This window comes from Cyprinus carpio, chromosome B12 (genome assembly GCF_018340385.1).
Source record: "Cyprinus carpio isolate SPL01 chromosome B12, ASM1834038v1, whole genome shotgun sequence".
In the NCBI taxonomy this organism is placed as follows: domain Eukaryota; kingdom Metazoa; phylum Chordata; class Actinopteri; order Cypriniformes; family Cyprinidae; genus Cyprinus; species Cyprinus carpio.
Genome location: NC_056608.1, coordinates 1,134,407 through 1,158,760, shown reverse-complemented (window position 1 = coordinate 1,158,760; position 24,354 = coordinate 1,134,407). Strand labels below are relative to the sequence as shown.

Below are 24,354 nucleotides of genomic sequence, written 5' to 3'. Positions count from 1 at the left end.
AAAAGAGACCGTTTGAGATGAAAAGGCAAAAGAACTCATAGATAATAGACAATTGGCGCTGCTGTTATCATCAACCACAAAGCTGGAATGATCTCCATCATCACCATAAAGAAGGTTACCTCATAAACATGCTTATCTTGAGCAAAGAAAAACAATGCAGATTCTCATTTAGACATGAACCGCTTAATGAGTGGCTATAAAACGGATAAATCCACCTCTACGCCCCCAAATGTGGGCAGGGACCAACTAGCTTGAATTGATATCTGCTCTCCGCTAATTACATGTTACGGGGTCCCACCTCAATAAAGCAGCACCAATAAACTTTCTGCCTCATTAGCAGCTACTTTTAATTTTGATTTCTAGCCAGGCCGGCTCTCCTCTCATCGCTAATGTAAAGAGGTTATTCTGGTGGGCGAGGATCTCTAACAGCACTATCGGATATATCTCGTGTATGTGTGAATTCTGACTTTACATTTTCCCCTTCCGTCGCTTGCAAGCACAATCTCAGCACACAAATGAGCTTTCTGATAGCTTTTCCACTGAAGGGTGGAGGGACGAGGACGAAGCGCTGAAGCTATTACCTGAGAAGAGCGTTTGAGCCGGTCTGCGCCGGCGGGATTAATGTGTCAGGAAGCATAAAGCAGCTCAAACAGAAGGACACATTAGATAAGTAATAATGTCTCAGTCATAATAATTAGCAAAGTGTAGCTGAGAACACAATTATTGCTAATAAGGAGATATGCTGTAGAAAATGTGAACCGTGTCTCTCATGCAAAAGTCACCAGCAGGTTGCCAGGGTGTTGCTATGTTGCTAGTCTCTAGGCCAGAAAACACTCGGAATAGACGGTGTTAAATAGAATTCAATTATTCTTCGTTACTATTTTCATCTGTATCACTTAAGAAAAACTTTCTGAAAAATGTCCATTCCTGAAAAGACATTCTCATTGTTTAAGGTTGTAAAAATTTTTATTTATAAGTTATTTTAGGATAGCCCCACACTTGACTTAAATCCTAAAAGATACTGTTTTATTTTAATAGTAGCTGCACATAACACCTAGATAAAAAAGTTTGTCAAGACAAACTTTTAAGTTGGCTTGAGAAAGCCTTAACAGAAAGTTTAAAAAGTTTGGAAAGTTTGAAAAGTTTGAAGTTTGAAGTTTGAAAAGTTTAAGAAGTTTAATTAAGCAAGTGACTAGCATTTCATTAGCATGATTAGCAAAGGTTACTAGCATGTTTCTAGCATGATAAGCTAGTTACTAGCATGTTGCTAACATAATTAGCATGTTACTAGCATGTCGCTAGCATGTTTCTAGCATGATTAGCAAGTGACTAGCATGTTTTAGCATGATTAGCGAGTGACTAGCATGTCGCTAGCATGTTTCTAGCATGATTAGCAAGTGACTAGCATGTCAGTAGCATGTCGCTAGCATGTTTCTAGCATGATTAAGCAAGTGACTAGCATGTCACTAGCATGTTTTTAGCATGATTAGCGAGTGACTAGCATGTCGCTAGCATGTTTCTAGCATGATTAGCAAATGACTAGCATGTTGCTAGCATGTTTTTAGCATGATTAGCAAGTGACTAGCATGTCACTAATATGTTTTTAGCATGATTAGCGAGTGACTAGCATGTCGTTAGCATTTTTCTAGCATGATTAGCAAGTGACTAGCATGTCACTAGCATGATAAGCAAGTTACTAGCATGTCGCTAGCATGTTTCTAGCATGATTAGCAAGTGACTAGCATGTCAGTAGCATGATTAGCAAGTTACTAGCATGTCACTAGCATTTTTCTAGCATGATTAGCATGTGACTAGCATGTCACTAGCATTTCACTAGCATGTTTATAGCATGATTAGCGAGTGACTAGCATGTCGCTAGCATGTTTCTAGCATGATTAGCAAATGACTAGCATGTCGCTAGCATGTTTTTTTAGCATGATTAGCGAGTGACTAGCATGTCGCTAGCATGTTTCTAGCATGATTAGCAAGTGACTAGCATGTCGCTAGCATGTTTCTAGCATGATTAGCAAGTGACTAGCATGTCACTAGCATGTTTTTAGCATGATTAGCGAGTGACTAGCATGTCGTTAGCATTTTTCTAGCATGATTAGCAAATGACTAGCATGTCGCTAGCATGTTTTTAGGCATGATTAGCAAGTGACTAGCATGTCACTAATATGTTTTTAGCATGATTAGCGAGTGACTAGCATGTCGTTAGCATTTTTCTAGCATGATTAGCAAGTGACTAGCATGTAACTAGCATGATAAGCAAGTTACTAGCATGTCACTAGCATGTTTCTAGCATGATTAGCAAGTGACTAGCATGTCAGTAGCATGATTAGCAAGTTACTAGCATGTCACTAGCATTTTTCTAGCATGATTAGCATGTGACTAGCATGTCACTAGCATTTCACTAGCATGTTTTTAGCATGATTAGCGAGTGACTAGCATGTCGCTAGCATGTTTCTAGCATGATTAGCAAATGACTAGCATGTCGCTAGCATGTTTTTAGCATGATTAGCAAGTGACTAGCATGTCGCTACCATTGTTTTTAGCATGATTAGCCGGTGACTAGCATGTCGCTAGCATTTTTCTAGCATGATTAGCAAGTGACTAGCATGTCGTTAGCATGTTTCTAGCATGATTAGCGAGTGACTAGCATGTCGCTAGCATGTTTTTAACATGATTAGCGAGTGACTAGCATGTCGCTAGCATGTTTCTAGCATGATTAGCGAGTGACTAGCATGTCGCTAGCATGTTTCTAGCATGATTAGCGAGTTAACTAGCATGTCGCTAGCATGTTTTTAGCATGATTAGCGAGTGACTAGCATGTCGCTAGCATGTTTTTAGCATGATTAGCGAGGACTAGCATGTCGCTAGCATGTTTCTAGCATGATTAGCGAGTTACTAGCATGTCGCTAGCATGTTTCTAGCATGATTAGCGAGTGACTAGCATGTCGCTATCATGTTTTTAGCATGATTAGCGAGTGACTAGCATGTCGCTAGCATGTTTTCTAGCATGATTAGCGAGTTACTAGCATGTCGCTAGCATGTTTCTAGCATGATTAGCGAGTTACTAGCATGTCGCTAGCATGTTTTTAGTATGATTAGCGAGTGACTAGCATGTCGCTAGCATGTTTTTAGCATGATTAGCGAGTGACTAGCATGTTTCTAACATTATTAGCATGTTGCTAGGATCGATAGATAGATAGATAGAATAGATAGATAGATAGATAGATAGATAGATAGATAGATAGATAGATAGATAGATAGATAGAGTCAGATGATAGATAGATAGATAGATAGATAGATAGATAGATAGATGATAGTCAGATGATAGATAGATAGATAGATAGATAGATAGATAGATAGATAGATAGATAGATAGAGTCAGATAGATAAATAGATAGATAGAGAGATAGATAGATAGATAGATAGATTAGAAATATTAGATAGATGAGTTTGAATGAGTTTAAATGGATTAGAAATTAGTACATAGAAGCGAAGCTTGATGGAGTCTAATGGGGTTTAGTTTGTTTATGTTTGAATTTTGACAGTTGGAGCTTGGCTCATCTGAACATTCCGTCAATAAAAGTCTATGGGATTTTTATGATTTTTAATCTTCATTTTTTATGAAAACCATAAGTCTGATCAGTTAGAAAAGATATAGCACACCCGGCGAGATCAGTCTGAAGAGCTGGGCTGAGTTTGAAGTCTGTAGAGTTAAATTGGATAATACTAGCCTAATAATAACAATAAAAAAAAGAAATTCAAGACAAACAAAAAGAATAATAATAATAACTAGATAAAAAAGTTTGTCAAGACAAACTTTAAGTTGGCTTGGAGAAAGCCTGAACAGAAAGTTTAAAAAGTTTGGAAAGTTTGAAAAGTTTGAAGTTTGAAGTTTGAAAAGTTTAAGAAGTTTAATTAAGCAAGTGACTAGCATGTCATTAGCATGATTAGCAAAGTTACTAGCATGTTTCTAGCATGATAAGCTAGTTACTAGCATGTTGCTAACATAATTAGCATGTTACTAGCATGTCGCTAGCATGTTTCTAGCATGATTAGCAAGTGACTAGCATGTTTTAGCATGATTAGCGAGTGACTAGCATGTCGCTAGCATGTTTCTAGCATGATTAGCAAGTGACTAGCATGTCAGTAGCATGTCGCTAGCATGTTTCTAGCATGATTAGCAAGTGACTAGCATGTCACTAGCATGTTTTTAGCATGATTAGCGAGTGACTAGCATGTCGCTAGCATGTTTCTAGCATGATTAGCAAATGACTAGCATGTTGCTAGCATGTTTTTTAGCATGATTAGCAAGTGACTAGCATGTCACTAATATGTTTTTAGCATGATTAGCGAGTGACTAGCATGTCGTTAGCATTTTTCTAGCATGATTAGCAAGTGACTAGCATGTCACTAGCATGATAAGCAAGTTACTAGCATGTCGCTAGCATGTTTCTAGCATGATTAGCAAGTGACTAGCATGTTTTAGCATGATTAGCAAGTTACTAGCATGTCACTAGCATTTTTCTAGCATGATTAGCATGTGACTAGCATGTCACTAGCATTTCACTAGCATGTTTTTAGCATGATTAGCGAGTGACTAGCATGTCGCTAGCATGTTTCTAGCATGATTAGCAAATGACTAGCATGTCGCTAGCATGTTTTTAGCATGATTAGCGAGTGACTAGCATGTCGCTAGCATGTTTCTAGCATGATTAGCAAGTGACTAGCATGTCGCTAGCATGTTTCTAGCATGATTAGCAAGTGACTAGCATGTCACTAGCATGTTTTTAGCATGATTAGCGAGTGACTAGCATGCCGCTAGCATGTTTCTAGCATGATTAGCAAATGACTAGCATGTTGCTAGCATGTTTTTAGCATGATTAGCAAGTGACTAGCATGTCACTAATATGTTTTTAGCATGATTAGCGAGTGACTAGCATGTCGTTAGCATTTTTCTAGCATGATTAGCAAGTGACTAGAATTTTTCTAGCATGATAAGCAAGTTACTAGCATGTCACTAGCATGTTTCTAGCATGATTAGCAAGTGACTAGCATGTCAGTAGCATGATTAGCAAGTTACTAGCATGTCACTAGCATTTTTCTAGCATGATTAGCATGTGACTAGCATGTCACTAGCATTTCACTAGCATGTTTTTAGCATGATTAGCGAGTGACTAGCATGTCGCTAGCATGTTTCTAGCATGATTAGCAAATGACTAGCATGTCGCTAGCATGTTTTCTAGCATGATTAGCAAAGTGACTAGCATGTCGCTACCATGTTTTTAGCATGATTAGCCGGTGACTAGCATGTCGCTAGCATGTTTCTAGCATGATTAGCAAGTGACTAGCATGTCGTTAGCATGTTTCTAGCATGATTAGCGAGTGACTAGCATGTCGCTAGCATGTTTTTAACATGATTAGCGAGTGACTAGCATGTCGCTAGCATGTTTCTAGCATGATTAGCGAGTGACTAGCATGTCGCTAGCATGTTTCTAGCATGATTAGCGAGTTACTAGCATGTCGCTAGCATGTTTTTAGCATGATTAGCGAGTGACTAGCATGTCGCTAGCATGTTTTTAGCATGATTAGCGAGGACTAGCATGTCGCTAGCATGTTTCTAGCATGATTAGCGAGTGACTAGCATGTTTCTCTAGCATGTTTAGCTAGCATGATTAGCGAGTGACTAGCATGTCGCTAGCATGTTTTTAGCATGATTAGCGAGGACTAGCATGTCGCTAGCATGTTTCTAGCATGATTAGCGAGTTACTAGCATGTCGCTAGCATGTTTCTAGCATGATTAGCGAGTTACTAGCATGTCACTAGCATGTTTTTAGGATAATTAGCGAGTGACTAGCATGTCGCTAGCATGTTTTTAGCATGATTAGCGAGTGACTAGCATGTTTCAAAGATTATTAGCATGTTGCTAGGATAGATAGATAGATAGATAGATAGATAGATAGATAGATAGATAGATAGATAGATAGATAGATAGATAGATAGAGTCAGATGATAGATAGATAGATAGATAGATAGATAGATAGATAGATAGATAGAGTCAGATGATAGATAGATAGATAGATAGATAGATAGATAGATAGATAGATAGATAGATAGATAGATAGATAGATAGAGTTAGATGACAGATAGATAGATAGATAGATAGATAGATTAGAAATATTAGATAGATGAGTTTGAATGAGTTTAAATGGATTAGAAATAGTACATAGAAGCGAAGCTTGATGGAGTCTAATGGGGTTTAGTTTGTTTAGTTTTGAATTTTGACAGTTGGAGCTTGGCTCATCTGAACATTCCGTCAATAAAAGTCTATGGGATTTTTATGATTTTTAATCTTCATTTTTATGAAAACCATAAGTCTGATCAGTTAGAAAAGATATAGCACACCCGGCGAGATCAGTCTGAAGAGCTGGGCTGAGTTTGAAGTCTGTAGAGTTAAAGCTCTAGGAGGAGTTAGAGTCAGAAATTTTAGTCTCAGAAAAAGAATAATAATAATAATATAATAAGTTTAAATAGTAGATCAGTAAGTTGGCTTTCTCAAGCCAACTTAATAATAAGTTTAAATAGTAGATCAGTAAGTAAACAAAAAAAAATTAATATAATAATAGTAGCTGCACATAACACGTTTTTTTTTTTACTTATTGATTAAAGTTACTAATCTCAATGCTGTGTTCCAATCATTTTGAACAGAGAGGATTTTTTTTTTTCCTGAAAAACAAACAAACGATTAAATAAATAAACAAATAAGTTAATAATTAAATAGCTAACTGACATTGCTCACACAGGGTATAACTACATTTTTGTACTTTTTTGAGAATTTCTTTTTTTTACTACCATGATTCACTTGTGCTGTTTCAGGTCAAAAATGACCAGTCTTACTGTAACACTTTACTTAAAGCTTTTATGTATAATGCATTATAAATGTTATTAAAGGGTATAATGCATTATAATTATTCATAATGTGCATTGTAATACATTATATCTTGTTGTAAATAATTATAAACAAATGTAAATGTATAGTGTAACAATGAATTGATGTTATAATGTATTAACTGTAATATATGTTATAATGTAATAACTGTTTCAATTATTATTCATGAGATTGTGCAATGTGCATTACAAGGCAAAATTAATGCATTAAAACTACTTTTATCATGCATTATACATAAAGGCTTTAAAAGAATAGTTCACCCAAAAATGAAAATTCTGTCATTAATTACTCACCCTCATGTTGTTCCAAACCCGTAAGATCTTCGTTCCTCTTTGGAAAACAAATTAAGATATTTTTGATGAAATCCGAGAGCTTTCTGACTTTCCCATACACAGCAAGGGTACTACTATGAATCATGATCAAGGCACTGAAACATTTGTATGGACATCGGCGGTTCAACCGTTATGTTATGAAGCTACAAGAATAATTTTTTGTTCGCAAAGAAAACTAAAATTATGATTTTATTCAAAAATTCTTCAGCAGCACAACCCACATGCTTGGTAATCCTCTCCAAAATGGCACCAGGGTTATGCGGAGGAGAATTGTTGAAGTGTTAGATTCATCAAAAATATATTACTGTAATTTGTATTCCAAAGATGAATGAAGGTCTTACAGGTTTGGAACGACCTGAGGGTGAGTAATTAATGACAGAATTTTAATTTTTTGGTGACCTACTGTATCCCTTTAAGTAAAGTGTTACCCAAACTTCCTATAAATTAGCACAGGTTTTGTGTTTCTTTTTGAATCCAATTTATGGTAGGCCTCATTGATCCGAGCTCATGCTCCTCAGTTTTTCAGTGAATATTGACAAAATTACCCACAAGTATACTTTTTTTCACTCAAAAACTGAAGTCTATTAAGGCCTACGATCAATTAGTTTAAAAAAGAAACAGAAAACCTGAGCTAAATGAAAGAGAATGAGCTGAAATCTACTGTAGTCTGGGTTATGGGATCAAATCGTCAACAGTAAGTTTGAATAACAGTGATAGTATTGCTCACCTTACATGCTTAAATTATACAGTAGGCCATAAAACCACATGACAGAAAAGAATGACATTTTCCTAACACAGTAATCATAGATCAATAGAAGAAGCCAGCAGGCTGACCGGGTGATGTTTTTGACAGACTTGCTCCATTAGCGGTGTCGGGAGAATGACAGGGACAGTAATACGTTTGCTGGGAAGAGAAACACTGAAAGCACATCCTACGCCACTCGCATTTAAAACACCAGCAGCATAAACATTAAAGCTGAACCGCATCAGACTCCTACTGGCTCCTTACATGAGGCGCATGTGTTTCATTTACATTCAAGAGGACCTATTAATGAAGAATATGTATGCTGAGCACTGAAAACATAAGTTAGCTAATGGTACATGAATTTATAGCATGGAGATGAATCTTATAGCTGAGCTGCATGCACTCACTCCAATGCTTTTAATGCATGTCCCGCTTTACCCTCTGGAATATAATTATTTTTATCCTTTTCACCTCCACTCTACCATTATTATGTACAAATAATTAAATAAAAATAATCCATAAAAGTGTTTAATTGTTGTAAGGACAGCAGTGAAAGAACATCTGGTTCTGTCAGGACCAATATCATAACAATTAGCAAACAGTTTGGATTAGCGGTATGATTCTGTATGACTCCCTTCGCATCAATGCAGTCTAGCATGGATGAGAGCAGGGAGAGCAGCAATAACCCCCCCCCGAGGGTAAACAGAACAGAATCAAAATAAATGTATTGCAGATATCATTAATGTTTAATAATTTAATATAAACATTTTAGAAATTAGTCTGATTCAAAGGGGAATCAGAAGCTGATCCTGACTGGACGAGAGGAGGAGCTGGGGATGGAGGAGGGTAATTAGCTATTGAGCAACGGCAAAGCTGCTGATAATACTGTACTGAAGGACCTTATATATGGGTGCTGTGATAGGTGTCGCATCCCTATAGGCTGATCTGGATCAGCTGAGAGTCAGCTAATGTGAGCTTGACTAACGTGACATGCCAGAACTAATGCTTCGCTTGATTTCACTGGAAGCAGCCAAATAATCATAAATGCCAGTAAGTGATTAGACATTTATCTTGTCATTTATTATGCTAGGCAGAGTGAGTAACTCTGGGTTTATAGTTCATTGACATTACACGATAAGGGCCTGATTTTGAACAGGCACACTAAGAGACGCACCTGAGCCGTTGTACTGTTGAGCTTCTCCAAGCCGTTTTCCAGTCGCTCCATCTTGGAGGTCAGATCTTTCTTCTTGAGTGCCAGCAGGTTCCCGTACAGCTTGATCTGCTCCAGGAAGGACTTGGGCGTGGTGTAGTTGTATCGCCGCTCGTTGGCCAGGTAGTCTTTTGAGGTCTTGTTCACACTAATGTGTACATAGGCCATGAATTTACTCACCGAGTCCTTCACCTCTGGCTAGATCAGTGAAAAAAAATGCAGTTCATATTTGAAATATTATTACCAGAATATTACCAGAAATGTCACAGCTGTTTAATTTTCCCCTGAAATATAATGCAGAAACTGACTGCACAGCGCTTGGCCAATCTAATTATGTTCTTCATGACTTGAGGCACCTCAAAAAAAAAAAAAAAAAAAATCACACTCTGCATTTGCTCTTGAATGTATTAGATGACATTGAGACACATTACTGTGGTAGGAAAGGTGCGTTTGTCTAACCAGCTGAGACCTTCAGTGTTCTGTATTGAGGAAATCATGATAAAACCATTTGATGAAGATGTATTGTTTCTGAGTTGATGGTCGTCTCACCTGGATGTGCTCCACGTCCTGCAGGAACCTCAGGCTGACCGACTCTAGCGCCTCCTGTGGCCACTCATGGAACCAATCGATGGCGGTGCAGTTGACCACCGCAGGAAATTTCCTGCTGCGCACCCTCAGTTTACTGCCCACTGGAGAGAAACACAGCGCCACCTGTAGGACAACATCAGTGTTGGTTAAACGTTCTCCAGTGTTTAAAACAGCCAGAAACCTTGGAGTTATGACTGATGATCAGCTGAATTTCTCAGACCACACTGCTAAAACTGCCCGTTCCTGCAGATTTGCTTTATTCTACATCAAGAAGATCAGGCCCTTTCTTTCGGGAACATGCTTCACAACTCCTTGTTCTGTCCAGGCTGAACTATTGCAATGCTGTCTTGGCAGGTGTCCCAACCAGAATGTGGCTGCAAGATAAATTTTAAATGAGCCGAAAAGAATGCAGGTCACACCTCTGTTTATCAATTTGCACTGGCTACCAATAGCTGCTCGCATAAAATTCTTGGCACTAATGTTTGCCTACAAAACCACCACTGGCTCTGCACCCCTCAATTCACTACTTCAGAGTTATGTGCCCTCTAGAAGTTTGCGTTCTGTAAGTTCTGTAAGTGAACGTCCCTCCTGGTGCAATGACCTGCCCAACTCAATCCCAGCAGCTGAGTCCTTAGCCATCTTCAAGAATCAGCTAAAAACACATCTCTTCCATCTTTATTTGACCCTCTAACTCTAGCACTCTCTATTCTAATTCTATTTTATTTAACCGTCCATCTATCCATCATCTATTCGTCCATCCATTCATCCATCCATCCATCCATCCAACTATCTGTCCACCCATCTATCCATCCATCCATTCATCTGTCCATCCATCTATCTGTCCATCTATTCGTCCATCCATTCATCTCTGTCCACCCACCTATCTGTCCATCCATCCATCTCTGTCCACCATCTATCTGTACATCCATCCATCCATCTATCCATCCATCCACCCATCCATTCAGCTGTCCACCTATCCATCCATCCATCCATCCATCCACCCCTTCATCAATCTGTCTGTCCATCCACCCACCCATCCATCCATCCGTTAACCTATTTGTCCATCCATCCACCCATCCATCTATCCGTCCATCTGTTCATCAGAACCAGCCCTCAGACAGACCGCCTCTCTGTTTGTGTTGATCTGGTCACATTGCGAGAGCTGAGACTCTGTGTGTGAAGCTTTACAGAGGCAGTTCGGAGCCTAATCTTTCTCACAGGCTGTGGGAGTATAAAGGCTTCATGAATCACTCCTGCTCACGTACTTTGAGTTGCCTACGGACACGGTCGATGAAGAACTTCCAGCAGTTCTCCCTAGTGTCCATCAGACCCTGGCCACGCACTTCATTCCTTAAAGAACCGATGATGTTCTCCGCCTCATCATCAGGGAAGAGGTCTGGGATTTCACCTGTGATGAAGACAAAATGATGATGATGGACACAGAGCAGTCAGACAGATGCTGGCAACATCTGAGAGCATGATATCAGTCTTACAAAGGAATATTACAGCGCTCTGAAGGATGGAAACAGCCAACGGCATTATAAATATGCCACAGACCATAGGAAAATAATAAAGCACTCTGAAAAATGACAGTAGGCCATGATTTAGCATGTAGACCTGGGAAATATAAATAAAACAATCATACTTCATACTTAGAAATGATTTAAGTGGGTGATTTGAATTAACAAAACCATCTTTTCAACCAAATATTCTCTGTGACGTAGATTCAAAATGTTTAAAGCAAATACAGTTAAAATAATTATAATTATGTTTTCCACACAATTTTTCATAAGATGGACAATACATGGATCAATATATTATTTAAAAAGCAATAATTACCTACATACTGTAATAATTTGCTAAAATGAAATACATATTAGTAACAATGATGCATATTAATGATATTCATTGTATCATCATGATTTTAATACAGTTATGAATACTGTTGTTTGTTGTTGTTAATCTTTAAAAAATAATGCTGTAAATATTTTATTATACCTTTTTTAATAACATACAAACACGCTCCTTGAGCAGAGAAGATTCAAACAAATCATTGAATTCATATTTAATAATTTAAAACGATGAATTCATTCAAATGACAACTGCTTACTAAAATAAAAATCTCATTAGTAATAAAAACACATTAATCATCATTATCAATTTAATATTTTATTATTATTATTATTATTGTTGTTGTTAATAGATTATGATAAAATATTTCTATTAAAGGGATACCAGCAATCTTCAAAATATCTTCTTTTATGTTCAACATAAGAAAGCAACTTATACAGGTTTGGAATGACATGAGGGTGAGTAAATGACAATTTTTTGGTGAACTAGCCCTTTAAATACCTTTTTTTCTTTCACCAACATACAGAAAAACATACAGAAAAGTGTAAATAAGAGACACTGTTGAATCAATCTCTGAACTTCTTCAAAGAAGGACTGCAAAAGCTTATATTTCTTATATTTCCTTCATATTTCCAGCCATATCATCAAGAATATACCCCATGCATATCATCTGGCAGAGAAAGCGAGCTCTACGTGATGCCAGTGGGCACAGACACACAGCAAAGCTTACCAGATGCTAAAAGGTCGTTCACCAACACGAGGAACTTCTCATCTGCGACCTGGGCATCTGTCATGAGGAGCACCGTGCCAATATTCTTCACGCCAGCTTTAATGTACAACGCGCCCAGATCGCTCTAAAAATACACAAAACAACAATCGTACGCCATGAGGTTTTTCGTCCTGGAACAGTCCCAGCAGAACGCTAAGAGATGAAACATTACAGGCATGAAGGCTGATGAGCTCTGCAATCTCATATTGTGCTCAAGAGCTCCTCTGATAATTGCTAATTATTCCATTATTTTTTCAGACTTTTGCAGGGCAGAGTGTGAATTTGCAGCAAGGTGATCTATACTCTGGGAGGAGCATTACAATGAATATTTGATAGGGCAAATAGCAAGCGGTTTCAGTGGAGATTCAGTGTGATTCAGAGCAATGCAAGCCACTCTGCAAGCATGTTTTGTTTTGGTTCAGGCTAATAAACGGAGCGAACCTTGAGATCAGGGATGCCGTATCCTTTCTTCAGCGTGATCTGAAAGACCTCCAGGGAGCTGATGAACGCCGCCAGCCTGGTCAGGCTCTGCTTCCCGCTGCCGCCCACCCCGACCAGCAGAGCATTTCCCCGCGGAGACTCCAGGATCCGATTGATACGGCAGCTGAAGCAGAAGAGACGAGGGTCAGAAGGGTTAAGGAGATCAAACAGAGTCATGCGGAGGAAGAATCAAACTTCATCCTGCTGAGTAATGCCTAACTCCATGAAAATATTTGTCCTGAAAAATCAACCACTAAGATTAGCTGACTGGTTTATCAATGTATAGTATTTATTATCTAGTGTGTTTAATGCTGATTTTTTACATAGCAGGACAATCCAATGACAGCAAAATATGCTGAAATGAAGACTTATTTTAATTAACTTACAAAAAAAAAAACATGAAAGCGGATTTGTTTATTATTCTGTCAGTAGAGTTCAGAATCGGCACAAAAGCCAGATATCACCAGTGATTTGGTCTGGATGCAAAACTGCATGTACATAATTTAAAAATCAATTAGTTGGTGGGTTGCTAGTCAATTAATTGGTTTTAAGGAAGTTGTTGTAATCATTTTGGTTTCTTTTCTTTTTTACATTTTATACATTCTTGTTCATTCAACATTCAACTTTTATTCAGAATTTATTAATTAATTAATTTATTTTTATATTATCACCAACCTATTTTAGGTAAAAGTAGGAAAAATAATACTTCTCTCTAAAGAAATTTGAAGTAAACACATGCAAACATGGAAGTGCCACCATAAATAGAGTTTAAGTCTGTGGGAAACACTGCTTGATAATCATTGTTAGCAGTGGACGTTCAAAAACAACACAAGATGCGCCAAAGAGGTCCATCTAAATGCGTTTGAGTGCAAATTACAAAGGGCAAATTTATAGATACGTAATAATTTTCATCAAGTTGATTTCTCAGAGGGTTTTAGCATGTTTTGCTGTATAGCACACTATCGTAACTGATCTCGAACTGCTTTCTGGTATACGTCTAAAGTAGTGCCCAGATGTTCATCCATCAGCAGAAGCTCTTTCTGGCTCTCTTACACATGAGACATGGCATCCTCGAACAGAACAAGGTTCATAGCCGCATTGACTTCGTTGTAGCTGTCAAGAGCTTCCAGCAGGGTCTTGTTCAGGCTCCCCCAGGACTGCACCGCCATGTATTTGGGTTCACCGATGCCCGTGGCGAAATGACAGTACATATTCATGGCCCTGGTCTCCTCTAGGGTCTCCTCCATATCCTGGTGGGAATAAAAAGCAGCCTTAAAACTCTATGAATTATTAAAAGGAGAATAACTAAGGTTGGGCGCTTCTGCCTTGGGAACGAGCTCATGTAAATCAAACGATCTCCACCTTGAGAATTCATAAGGGTCGGAGACCTTTACCTCTCCAAAACCAACAGAAATCTTTGTATTTCATGTGTTGATCAACACGTGTGTGTATGTCAGGTGATTAGATGTTGCTTTAAAGGCGAGCAGAGGTGAAGAAGGAAAGTGTGATTTCTTTCCTTCACTTTCCTGCAGAGCATTCACTCATGAGCCTCAGGAGGAGCCAAAAACAGCAGAAATAATTTTTTCCCCAATTTGCTGGACTGGCAGGGTTTTTCTCTGATTAGCATTAGCCTTTAATGACTCTCTCCAGTCAAACAAACTCTCACCTCGTAGAACTTTTTCACCGTTTCTGACTGCAGCTTGTCAAAGATGTCGAAATCTTTGTCTTCCACCATCTTGTCGCGGTAAACCCGGTTGGACTCGTGAAGGTAGATCTTCACCAGGTCCTGAGGAGTCTTCAGACACTCGCTGGTGCAAAACAGGATGCCCTGAAATCAAATGGACAAACCGCAATAACAGGGTTAGCATTTCTCCAGACATTTCAAATGTCAAACTACTCAGTGGTAAAGCAATAAAACAAAAGCATAAAAGTGCAGACATCATTACAATTCAATGGGGAAAGATGTTCAAAAACACAGAACTGTTGGAGTGTAAAGAGAGAAGAACAAACCACTGATTTTGGAAAAGAACTATAACTGATCCGTCTAATACTGTACATTGCACCACTTTAAACTCTACCATGGTCTAAAGAGACTAAGGGGGATTTCAGGCACCAGAACTTCATCATTATAAAACATTGACATCCTTTGTGTCAATGTACTACAGAACACTACACTGCTACAGGTCTTTAAAAGTGACCGAGACACTATCATCAATGTCCAAAATAAGAAGATCGATCAAAAAATTGACCTGGGAACCTCGGGTAAGACCAGTAGTCATCCTGCATGCTCGAATGGATCCCTGAAAGCATCATCTGGTATGAACCTGAACTCAAATTCATATTGATTAACCATCAGGAGGATGAGGTCTGACCCAGAGTCCATACACCGTCCATACACAGTGTCTGACGCTGGATTTACAGCGAGCATCTGTCTGATTTCACTGGAGAATGAGCTCTAATCTAGCACAGACCTGTCTGAACACACCACGTTCAGATGCTTTCTTCCTCTGTTGAAACTACATAAAAGCTCTCGAAACAGTATAACCATGAATCAAACTTATAATCAATAAAACTGCAATAGACATGTCTATTGAATCCTAATCGACCATCCAGCAAACCTGCTATTCCATACATTTCTAAATCTACTCGACATTCCTGGATGTTTCATCAGAATATAAACAACCTTAAAACAAACTTTGCACATTCTCAGTCTTTTTTTTCTCAATCTTTTTTTTTTTCTGAACCACATTTACACATGCAAAATTAGACATTTACACATTTCATCACACTCTGTGGTTACAGCGTAAATATAAAAATGTAAAAAAAATAAAAATAATTGCACATACATACACAAATGATTTCCTGTTGTAATTTTTGTAAAGACTGATATAAAAGATTTCACAAAATACACTGTGATTATTAGGGATGTAACGATTCACTCAAGTCACGGTTCGATCTGATTCATGATTTTTTTTTCAACAAAATGAGATTTAAGACAAATTATAAATGAAATGTGTCCTTTTATTATTGCTTTGACAAAATGCTGCATGTTTCTTTGTGAAACTGAAATATAAAACTATAATAATATACTAATATAGCACTTGCAAGAAACTTGATTGTTTCTATTGTCCTCATTTGTGAGTCACTTTGGATAAAAGTGTCTGCTAAATGAAAATTTTTTAATATAATGTAAATGCTAATAACAAATTGAAATTTTAAAGCAAGCCCCAAACCAAATATATAAGTAACACAAATAAAAGAAAACTCTTCATATAAAAAAACTAAGGCTTTTTTTGTCTGTGCTTTTTCCATTTAAAATAGGAGACAACCACTGCATTTTAATCATGATCCAAACAAAGATGCTGCATACATGCAACATGAGCAGTTTTTAATCTAAATTTGTTTGTATAATTTAAAAATTTTAAGCAAAAACAGAATGATTTGACTTCAGTTTTGTGAAACTATACATAAAAATATCTGCCTGAAACAGAAACAGTGGACGAGCTGAACGAGATGCAGATTCACTCTCTGCCAGCACTAAAGCGTTTCCTTGGTTTCTGCTGTAAACAAAGCAGCGCTGCACTTATGAACTTTAATATGCATTATACAGAGGAAAGATGAAAAGAAAAAATACCATCTAATCTTTTCTAAAGACAGTAAGTTCCCCTCAGACATACATTTATATAAACTCCTACCCCTAATTGAATCATGATTTGTTTAGCATCTCAATTTGAATCGTCACATATTTGAATCGGTTTTCAGACGGCCTGCGGTAACTAGTTACATCCCTAGTGAATATATACAATACGAAATTGTTTATTTGTCTTAAATGTATTATTTTATTCATATGTTCTTAGAAATTTTGATATATACACATTATTGTTAATCACTCTTTGTTTTAACAGTTTTTACAACTAAAAGTCTGGGATAATCCATACATAGTAGGCTTTTAAAATTTAAAATAGGCTTTGTTTCAGACAAAGTTGCCAACAAGACAAGAAACAAAAAAGAAAAAAAGTTCACTTAATAATAAAAAAGGCAGAGAGGAAAACTACCCAAAACACCCCAATTCAGATGAATTGATTAAATTCTAAAGCTGTGAATGCTCCATAAAGCTGAACCTGCTGCTGCTGTTCATTATTCTGCGCTCCTGCACTGCAGTGAATCTCAGTCGCACACGCAGCTCTTCAGATGCCATTTCCACAGAGATGAGCCTCCTTTGAAAACAAATAAATCAAACCGATGGCCCATCGCTGCTCAGTGAGATACAGGTCCAGTCACGGCCGGACAGCGCCTGAGGAACTCCGCTCTGATGACATAAATCACCGCACTGCAATCACTCACAGCTGGAACCTAAATAAACGACCACACCCCAACACCCGGGCTATAAATTAAACACCACACCAAAATCGCCACGCTGAAATGAAGTACCTACCGGCAGCATCTGAAAAATGAAAAGTTTTCCACCAAACTTTATTAAAATGGGAAACTATTTCTTGACTGAGGGACAAACAGGCTGCCTTTTAATTTTATTTAAAGAGTTCACAAAAACAAATTGTATAAGATTGTGCCTTTGGGGCCCTTTCAGTGTAACAGGAGACTTTTAATACTCTGTATCGCCAACCAATTAAAGAGGTCCGAGAAATAACCGGCGATCGCCGCTGTCTAGATTCAACAGAAACACTGAACATGCAGTTAAGATCGAGCTGCAGACGGAGCCTTATGGAAAGCTCAGAGGGAACGTGTCGTGAGATCCGCTGTGAGGCAGTGGTGTGTCTCTGTCCTCCGGCAGCTGAACTGTGAGCTGAATTAGTAAGGCAGAACTAAGGGCCGCACTTCAAATGTTCCTTCAGCTGCGTCTCATCTGCTCCTTTCTCCCGCTCTCATTTCGCTTCATTACTCCGACTGCACCCACAACAATGACTAGAGCTTCAGAGGCTATTCTCTTCTTTTCCAGCTTTCATCATCGCTAAAGCGAGGAAACAGGGCTCAGTAAAGCTGTTTTAAAACAATGAAATCCAAAGGTCTAATCCAGCACAATAACAAGAACTGGGACAGCAGAGCCGCACTTAAAAGGTGGAAGGACTGAACTGTTTATGCATCTGGATAATGATGTTGACTTCCTTAACTAGGTTGAGAATGGAGTGGATTTAAATGTGACCACAAGCGTGTCTGCTAGTTAGAAGAAAAAATACATTTTATGCATTAAGTCATTTTATGCCTTTTGTCAGAATGTGCAAAAAATTCACGGGTGAATTAATTATTCATTTCTGACTGCAAAGAGAAACACATCAGAAGCTGATAGGTGGCTTTCTGACAGTGTGTTTTCATGACCTGTTCTAGAGTTAATCAATCTGCATCTCATCTCAAAGTGTTAGAGAGAAATTGTTCTCTTCAAACTCAGAGCTCATGACTTGTATAAAACGAATATTAGACACAGACCAGATTATAAAACTTTCTCCAGCTGGAAAGAGCGAGACGGAACAGCAGGTAAGTCATTTCCTCACACTGATTGCCAGGATTAATGTTTAGTTTATCACTGAAAGATCCCAACTGGAGTCAGCTGGAGTGTGATCGGAGTACCTGGAATATGTTGGAGAGGTCGCGCAGGTTGAAGATGTAGTGGAACTTGATGGCGGTGGGCAGGAAGGTTGCGGTGATGCGCTGGTGGAAGGCCAGGGCCAGCTGGACCAGCTGAGAGCAGCTCTTCTGCAGAACGGCTGGGAATCCCTCGCCGCGCAGATGCTGACTCAAGATGCTGCAGTAGATGGTGTTCAGAGCATCCACACCGGGAAACGAGAGTGCAAACACCGAGAAATGCCTCTGAAATAAACCGTCACCGTCATTAAACCACACGCTTCCGTTTCAACAGCTCATATTGTATCATACATCTACAAAATACAATTATACGCTGTATCATGCTTGATTCCCAACATTCTTCAAAATATGTGTTCGGCAGAAGAAAGACCCACGTACAAGTTTAGATGATGATGACACAGATTTCATATTTGGGTGAAATGTACTGAACTGAAGTCTTTTATATTCACTAAGGCTGCATGTATTTACATAAAAATACAGTAATACTATAAAACTTTTTACTTTTTAAAAAGTAAAAAACTTATTACAGTTTAAAATAGCTATTTTCTGAATATACTGTAAAATGTCATTTATTTCTGTGATCAAAGCTGAATTTTCCAGTCTTCAGTGTCACATGATTCTTCAGAAATCATTCTAATATGCTGATTTGCTGCTCAAGAAACATTTCTGATTATTATCAATGTTGAAAACAGTTCTGCTGAATATTTTTGTGGTAACGGTTATACTTTTTTGCTTTTCAGGATTCTTTGATGAACTGAAAGTTCATCTAATTTTTTTTTTTTTTTTTATAAATAACATTTTAATCAATATAATGTATCATTGCTGAATAAACATTTTAAAACAATAGATCAGTAGTGTAAATTTCTTATGACTCATATCATCTTAATCTAACAGTATAGTTTTTAAATTATCTTCTAAACAGCAGCATGTGTGTGTGTGTGTGTGTGTGTGTGTGTGTGTGTGTGTGTGTGTGTGTGTGTGTGTGTGTGTGTGTGTGTGTGTGTGTGTGTGTGTGACTGTACTTGTGAGGACCAAATGACCGAATGTCAATGGGCAACTAGCTGAGACACAGGGCTCACGACTGATCTAAAGTATCCAGAGAAAAATTTGTTACCCATTCTCAGTGGGAAAATGCCCAAGCAGCATTGCTCAAAAAGTTGCCCCATGTACGTATCATCAGCCTTACAGTATATTATAAAATGCTCTGACAACCCACTAGTGAGGACATTGTACTGGTTCCTACTACTAAAGGTATATAAATCAGCCAAAACATGTTTTATGTAAATCTACTGTTTTGCATATGTTTCTGTGATGGGTAAGTTTAGGGGTGGGGTTAGGTGATGGAAAATATCATTAACCTGATAGAAAATCAATAGACGTTATAGCAAAACAAACACATGTAGTGCCAGCGAGCTCTGCTGTAGAATCTCTCTGATATCAGTACCTGCAGGCGAGGGTTGATGGTAAAGCTGCCGGCCGTCGGGTTCATGCAGGACACGTACTGCACATTGTGAATCTCCTTCAGCTGCAGCTTGCTCCTATCGTACCTGAGAGGACACGGCGCTCGTCAGTCACACACAAACACGCTCTGTATGCGCGGCGCGTCTGCGCTAAAGCCACTGCGGCCCACAGATACACTGACTTCAGCTGCTCTCAGCTCATCTCAGATCTAACAGACCCTCCACCCGGATCATATACACAGTTAGGTCCATATATATTCGGACACTGACACAATTTTCAGATTTTCGGCTCTGTATGCCACCAGAAAAGTTTTAAAATGAAATTAAAGCACAGACTTTAGACTTTAATTTAAGGGGTTGAACAAAAATATAACATACAATGCTTAGGAATTCCAACCTTTTTTATACACAGTTCCCCCCATTTTCAGGGGCTCAAATGTAATTGGACAAATAAATATAATTATAAATAAAATGTTCAATTTTGATATTTTGATTAGAATCCATTATATAACTGTAACTTCAATATGTTTTGGTCAGCAGCTTAAATTATAAAAATTGTGCCCGTGTCCAAATATATATGGATTTAATTGTATGCTGGTTAACACCATAAAACACTCATGTAACCAAAGCCATGAATGTAGCAATTAAACGATCCACCTGAGCAAAGGAACACCATCATAACAAGTGTGTCTGTGTCAGATCGTGTGATAAATGACGCTCAGTACCAGTGGCTGTAGTCCATGTGCTGGCGGATCATCGTGTGCGGCTGCACCGTCCCGTACGCGTCCACCTCCGGCATGTTCATGTCATCGATGAAGTAGATGAGGCGCTTGTTGCCCGGTGGCCCGTAGTTCCTCCCTGCCTTCTTCTCCAAGGGTTTCTCTAAAACAGCTGCAGGGAAGACGCTCGTTTCTCAAATGCTTTGTGAGCACAGATTTAACAAACACAATTACATGAAGTTAATGAGTTCATAGACGAAGTCTCATCAAAGTGAAGAAACTTAACAAGAAAACTGCAGTGCATGAAAAATAGGATGGCAACGAAGAGGGTTTGACTATTAGATATGTTTTATAAAGTACTATCTAACAACATTATCATTTAATGTCTGTATCAGCACATTAAAACTGGTTTTGACAGGTCATATTTTTAACAATCTGTTGAAATGATATTCAGCTCAGTGTGCAAAAGCTATTTTAACTTTGTTTCGTTTAAATTACATGCATTTCAATGGATATTATTCATTTTAGCAATATTACAAATGTAACATCTTTTAATTGACTCCCAAGAAAAAAACACAGATTGGATCCCTTCTACAGCAAGATCAGAAAAAAAAGAAACATTGTATTTTTTACACAAACTGTAGTCAATCATGTTATTTATTTAATTATTTAAAACTAACTAGCTCCTACTGAGTTAAAACTTCATTTAGGTTCATTTGTAACTTTACAACTTGCAACCCAGTTACCCATGATACCCATTTAAATGCTATATATATACAGTAAACACACACACACACACACACACACATATATATATATATATATATATACATTTATATAAATATAAATGATTAATCGCATCCAAAATAAAAGTTTTTGTTTACATATGTGTGTCTACTATGTATATTTATTATGTATATATAAAGACACACACATACAGCATATATTTTGAAATTATTTACGTGTATTTACATGTATATATTTATATAAATTATATCATATATAAATATAGTTAATATATAGACTTAAAATTTTTCTTAAATATATACATGCATGTGTGTGTATTTATATATACATAAATATACACAGTACAGACACATATATTAAGTAAACAAAAACTTTTCTTTTGGATGTGATTAATCGTTTGACAGCACTAATATATATATATATATATATATATAATTTTAAAATATAATTATTATTTTTTAGCAATCACCATATAAACATCATAACTAAGTTCAATAAAGATTGCGGAATTCATATAAAATAAGAAAAACGAAATACCTATAAAAATAATTACTATATAATTTAAATTATATCTTATTTTTATATCATATTTTTACATAATAATTTATCCTGAATATATTTTTTTTTTACAATTCCAGAGCTTATTTTGCATCCTAGTCTTTAATTATACTAAAGCATATGTATTAATAAACTAAGGCTAAAGAATGTGATTATGATTGTAATGCGTCTGAGTGAGTGAACGGACACATGGCTAAACATGCTGCAGAGTCATAAATATCAAACCAACAGATTGCAAAAACAGTGAAGGACAACGGCACAAAAACAGCGGATGCCGGGAGGAATGTGGCAGGAGTGTTTGCTTTAGATCACAAGAATCTGTCACTGTCAAAAGGGCTTGAAGTTGCACTTCTGCGTTCAGGGTCTAATGGAAGAAAGCAGAGACATCATGTTTCTGAAAACACACACACACACCCTGTAGCATGGCTGACGTGGTGTAATAGTTGAAGGGTACGTTTTTGACGGCGTATTTCTCCGGGTCTAAAGAACCCAGTTTGTCTCCCACCAGAACAGACTTTCCGGTGCCGGCGTTGCCCACCAGCATGACCGGACGCCTCCTCTCCAACAGACGGTCCATGAAGTAGCGCACACGGATGGTCTCTGTGGTGTGGACCAGGCAGGCCTGCAGGACACAAACACAACGACCTTCATAACTCAACAACTTTCAGATGATGGCCATCATGAGCTGCTTGTGTATGCAGCACTGTGAGCCAGATTCAAGATCACTTGATGTTGCCAAATTCTAAGAAGCGTCATGTGTACAGCATCTTTTCTCCATAAGGTATAAACAGTGCGTCTCAAGACAAAAAACATCCCAGACAGTAGACAGATTGAGACTAATAAATAAATATGCATAAATAATTCATTCAATATATTACAATATGAATAAAAATATGGTACAGAAGGATGGTTAATCACATCTATTTAAAAACCTAATTAGAAACTAAAACCAAAACCATTAAAAAAAGCTTGTTAACCTCCTGGGATAAGATAAATGCCAGCTGGAATTGAAAATAAAATAAACTGAAAATGAAAATACATGAATTAATTAAATAATATATCTTTAATTTTCATGTCTATTTATTTCAAATATAAATGTGAAATTTACAATGTTTATATATATATATTGAACATTTCAATGAGGAAAATGACATGAAGAAACAGAACAAACTGAGACAGACTAAATCCAGAAGAACTGTGGCAATGTCTCCAAGATGCTTTTTTTCTATTAACTAAATTAAATCAACATTTGGTGTGACCAGCCTTTGTGTTTAAAGCAGCTCTTGCCCTCGGTGCACTTGCACATAGTTTTTCAGGTAGATTTGCAGGTAAGGTTTCTTGAAGCATCTTGGAGACATTGTCACAGTTCTTCTGGATTTAGTCTGTCTCAGTTTGTTCTGTTTCTTCATGTCAGTCCAGACAGACTGGATGATGATGATGATGATGAGATCAGAGCACTGGTTGTTGTCAGACTTCTTGTGCAAACAAAAATCTCACTGGATTATTCAAATCAATGGTGAAATGAATGAGTGGAAATATAAACTGATATTTCATACTGAAACACTACATCAAAAGATAGAAACAACTGACTATTTTTTTGTTTAGCTGATGAAAATACTAGTGTTCTCATAATTTTAGCCACCACTGTACATATAAATTATTACTAATATACATACTGTAGAAAATAACACCGGTAATCCAACTATTTTGTCTGGCTTTTATATAGTATCTTGGAATTGTATGATTCTAGTATTTATATGTTTTATTTGTCATCTTCATTCTATTTTGCTTTTTTAAAATGTATTAGTTAACCATTTTTATTTTAGAATTTTTATGGTCAGTTTATCATTTTGTCCAGTTTTATTGAGAAAAAAAGAGAATGAAATAACACTGCTTTCATGTGAGGAGTGCTGTTGGAGTCACTGACTATGTAGACGTCATAGCTGCACATATAGTATTGTCAACATTGTAGTATTTACAGTGCAAGTGTTGCCAGACTGCTGTCCTTGGTTAATAAACACTTTGTAGAACTGCAAACACAACACATCAGTACCCACCTGAAGAGGGATGTCAGGATCCATCACAAATTTGGGAATCATTTTTGACCAGGGTTCAAATTTTTTGCTTTCGGGATCGATGTAGTAATCGAATACGGTTCCTTGAGCCGGAAACTTCACGGTTTTGAACTCTGTCACCCACCACTTACTGAACTCCACCCTGTAATCCACCAGCTGCAGCAAACATACACACACACACACACATTACAAAACAGCCATTATTCATGATGAAATCATGTGGAAATGAGAATACACAGCAGTTTGTGTGTGCCACTTTAAGGC

The 24,354-nt window shown here is 37.5% G+C and overlaps 1 protein-coding gene across 1 annotated transcript in view; it reads right to left on the bottom strand.

Annotated features, from left to right (window-relative positions):
• Nucleotides 1–24,354, bottom strand: part of dnah9 (dynein, axonemal, heavy chain 9) — a 101,160-nt gene that overhangs the window by 32,864 nt on the left and 43,942 nt on the right. Inside the window, 12 exon segments of the mRNA XM_042734899.1 lie at nucleotides 9,210–9,443; nucleotides 9,795–9,956; nucleotides 11,099–11,241; nucleotides 12,415–12,538; nucleotides 12,895–13,057; nucleotides 13,987–14,183; nucleotides 14,600–14,761; nucleotides 18,517–18,756; nucleotides 19,976–20,078; nucleotides 20,717–20,882; nucleotides 22,430–22,637; nucleotides 24,073–24,246. Coding sequence (XP_042590833.1) covers nucleotides 9,210–9,443; nucleotides 9,795–9,956; nucleotides 11,099–11,241; nucleotides 12,415–12,538; nucleotides 12,895–13,057; nucleotides 13,987–14,183; nucleotides 14,600–14,761; nucleotides 18,517–18,756; nucleotides 19,976–20,078; nucleotides 20,717–20,882; nucleotides 22,430–22,637; nucleotides 24,073–24,246 — 2,076 coding nt within the window.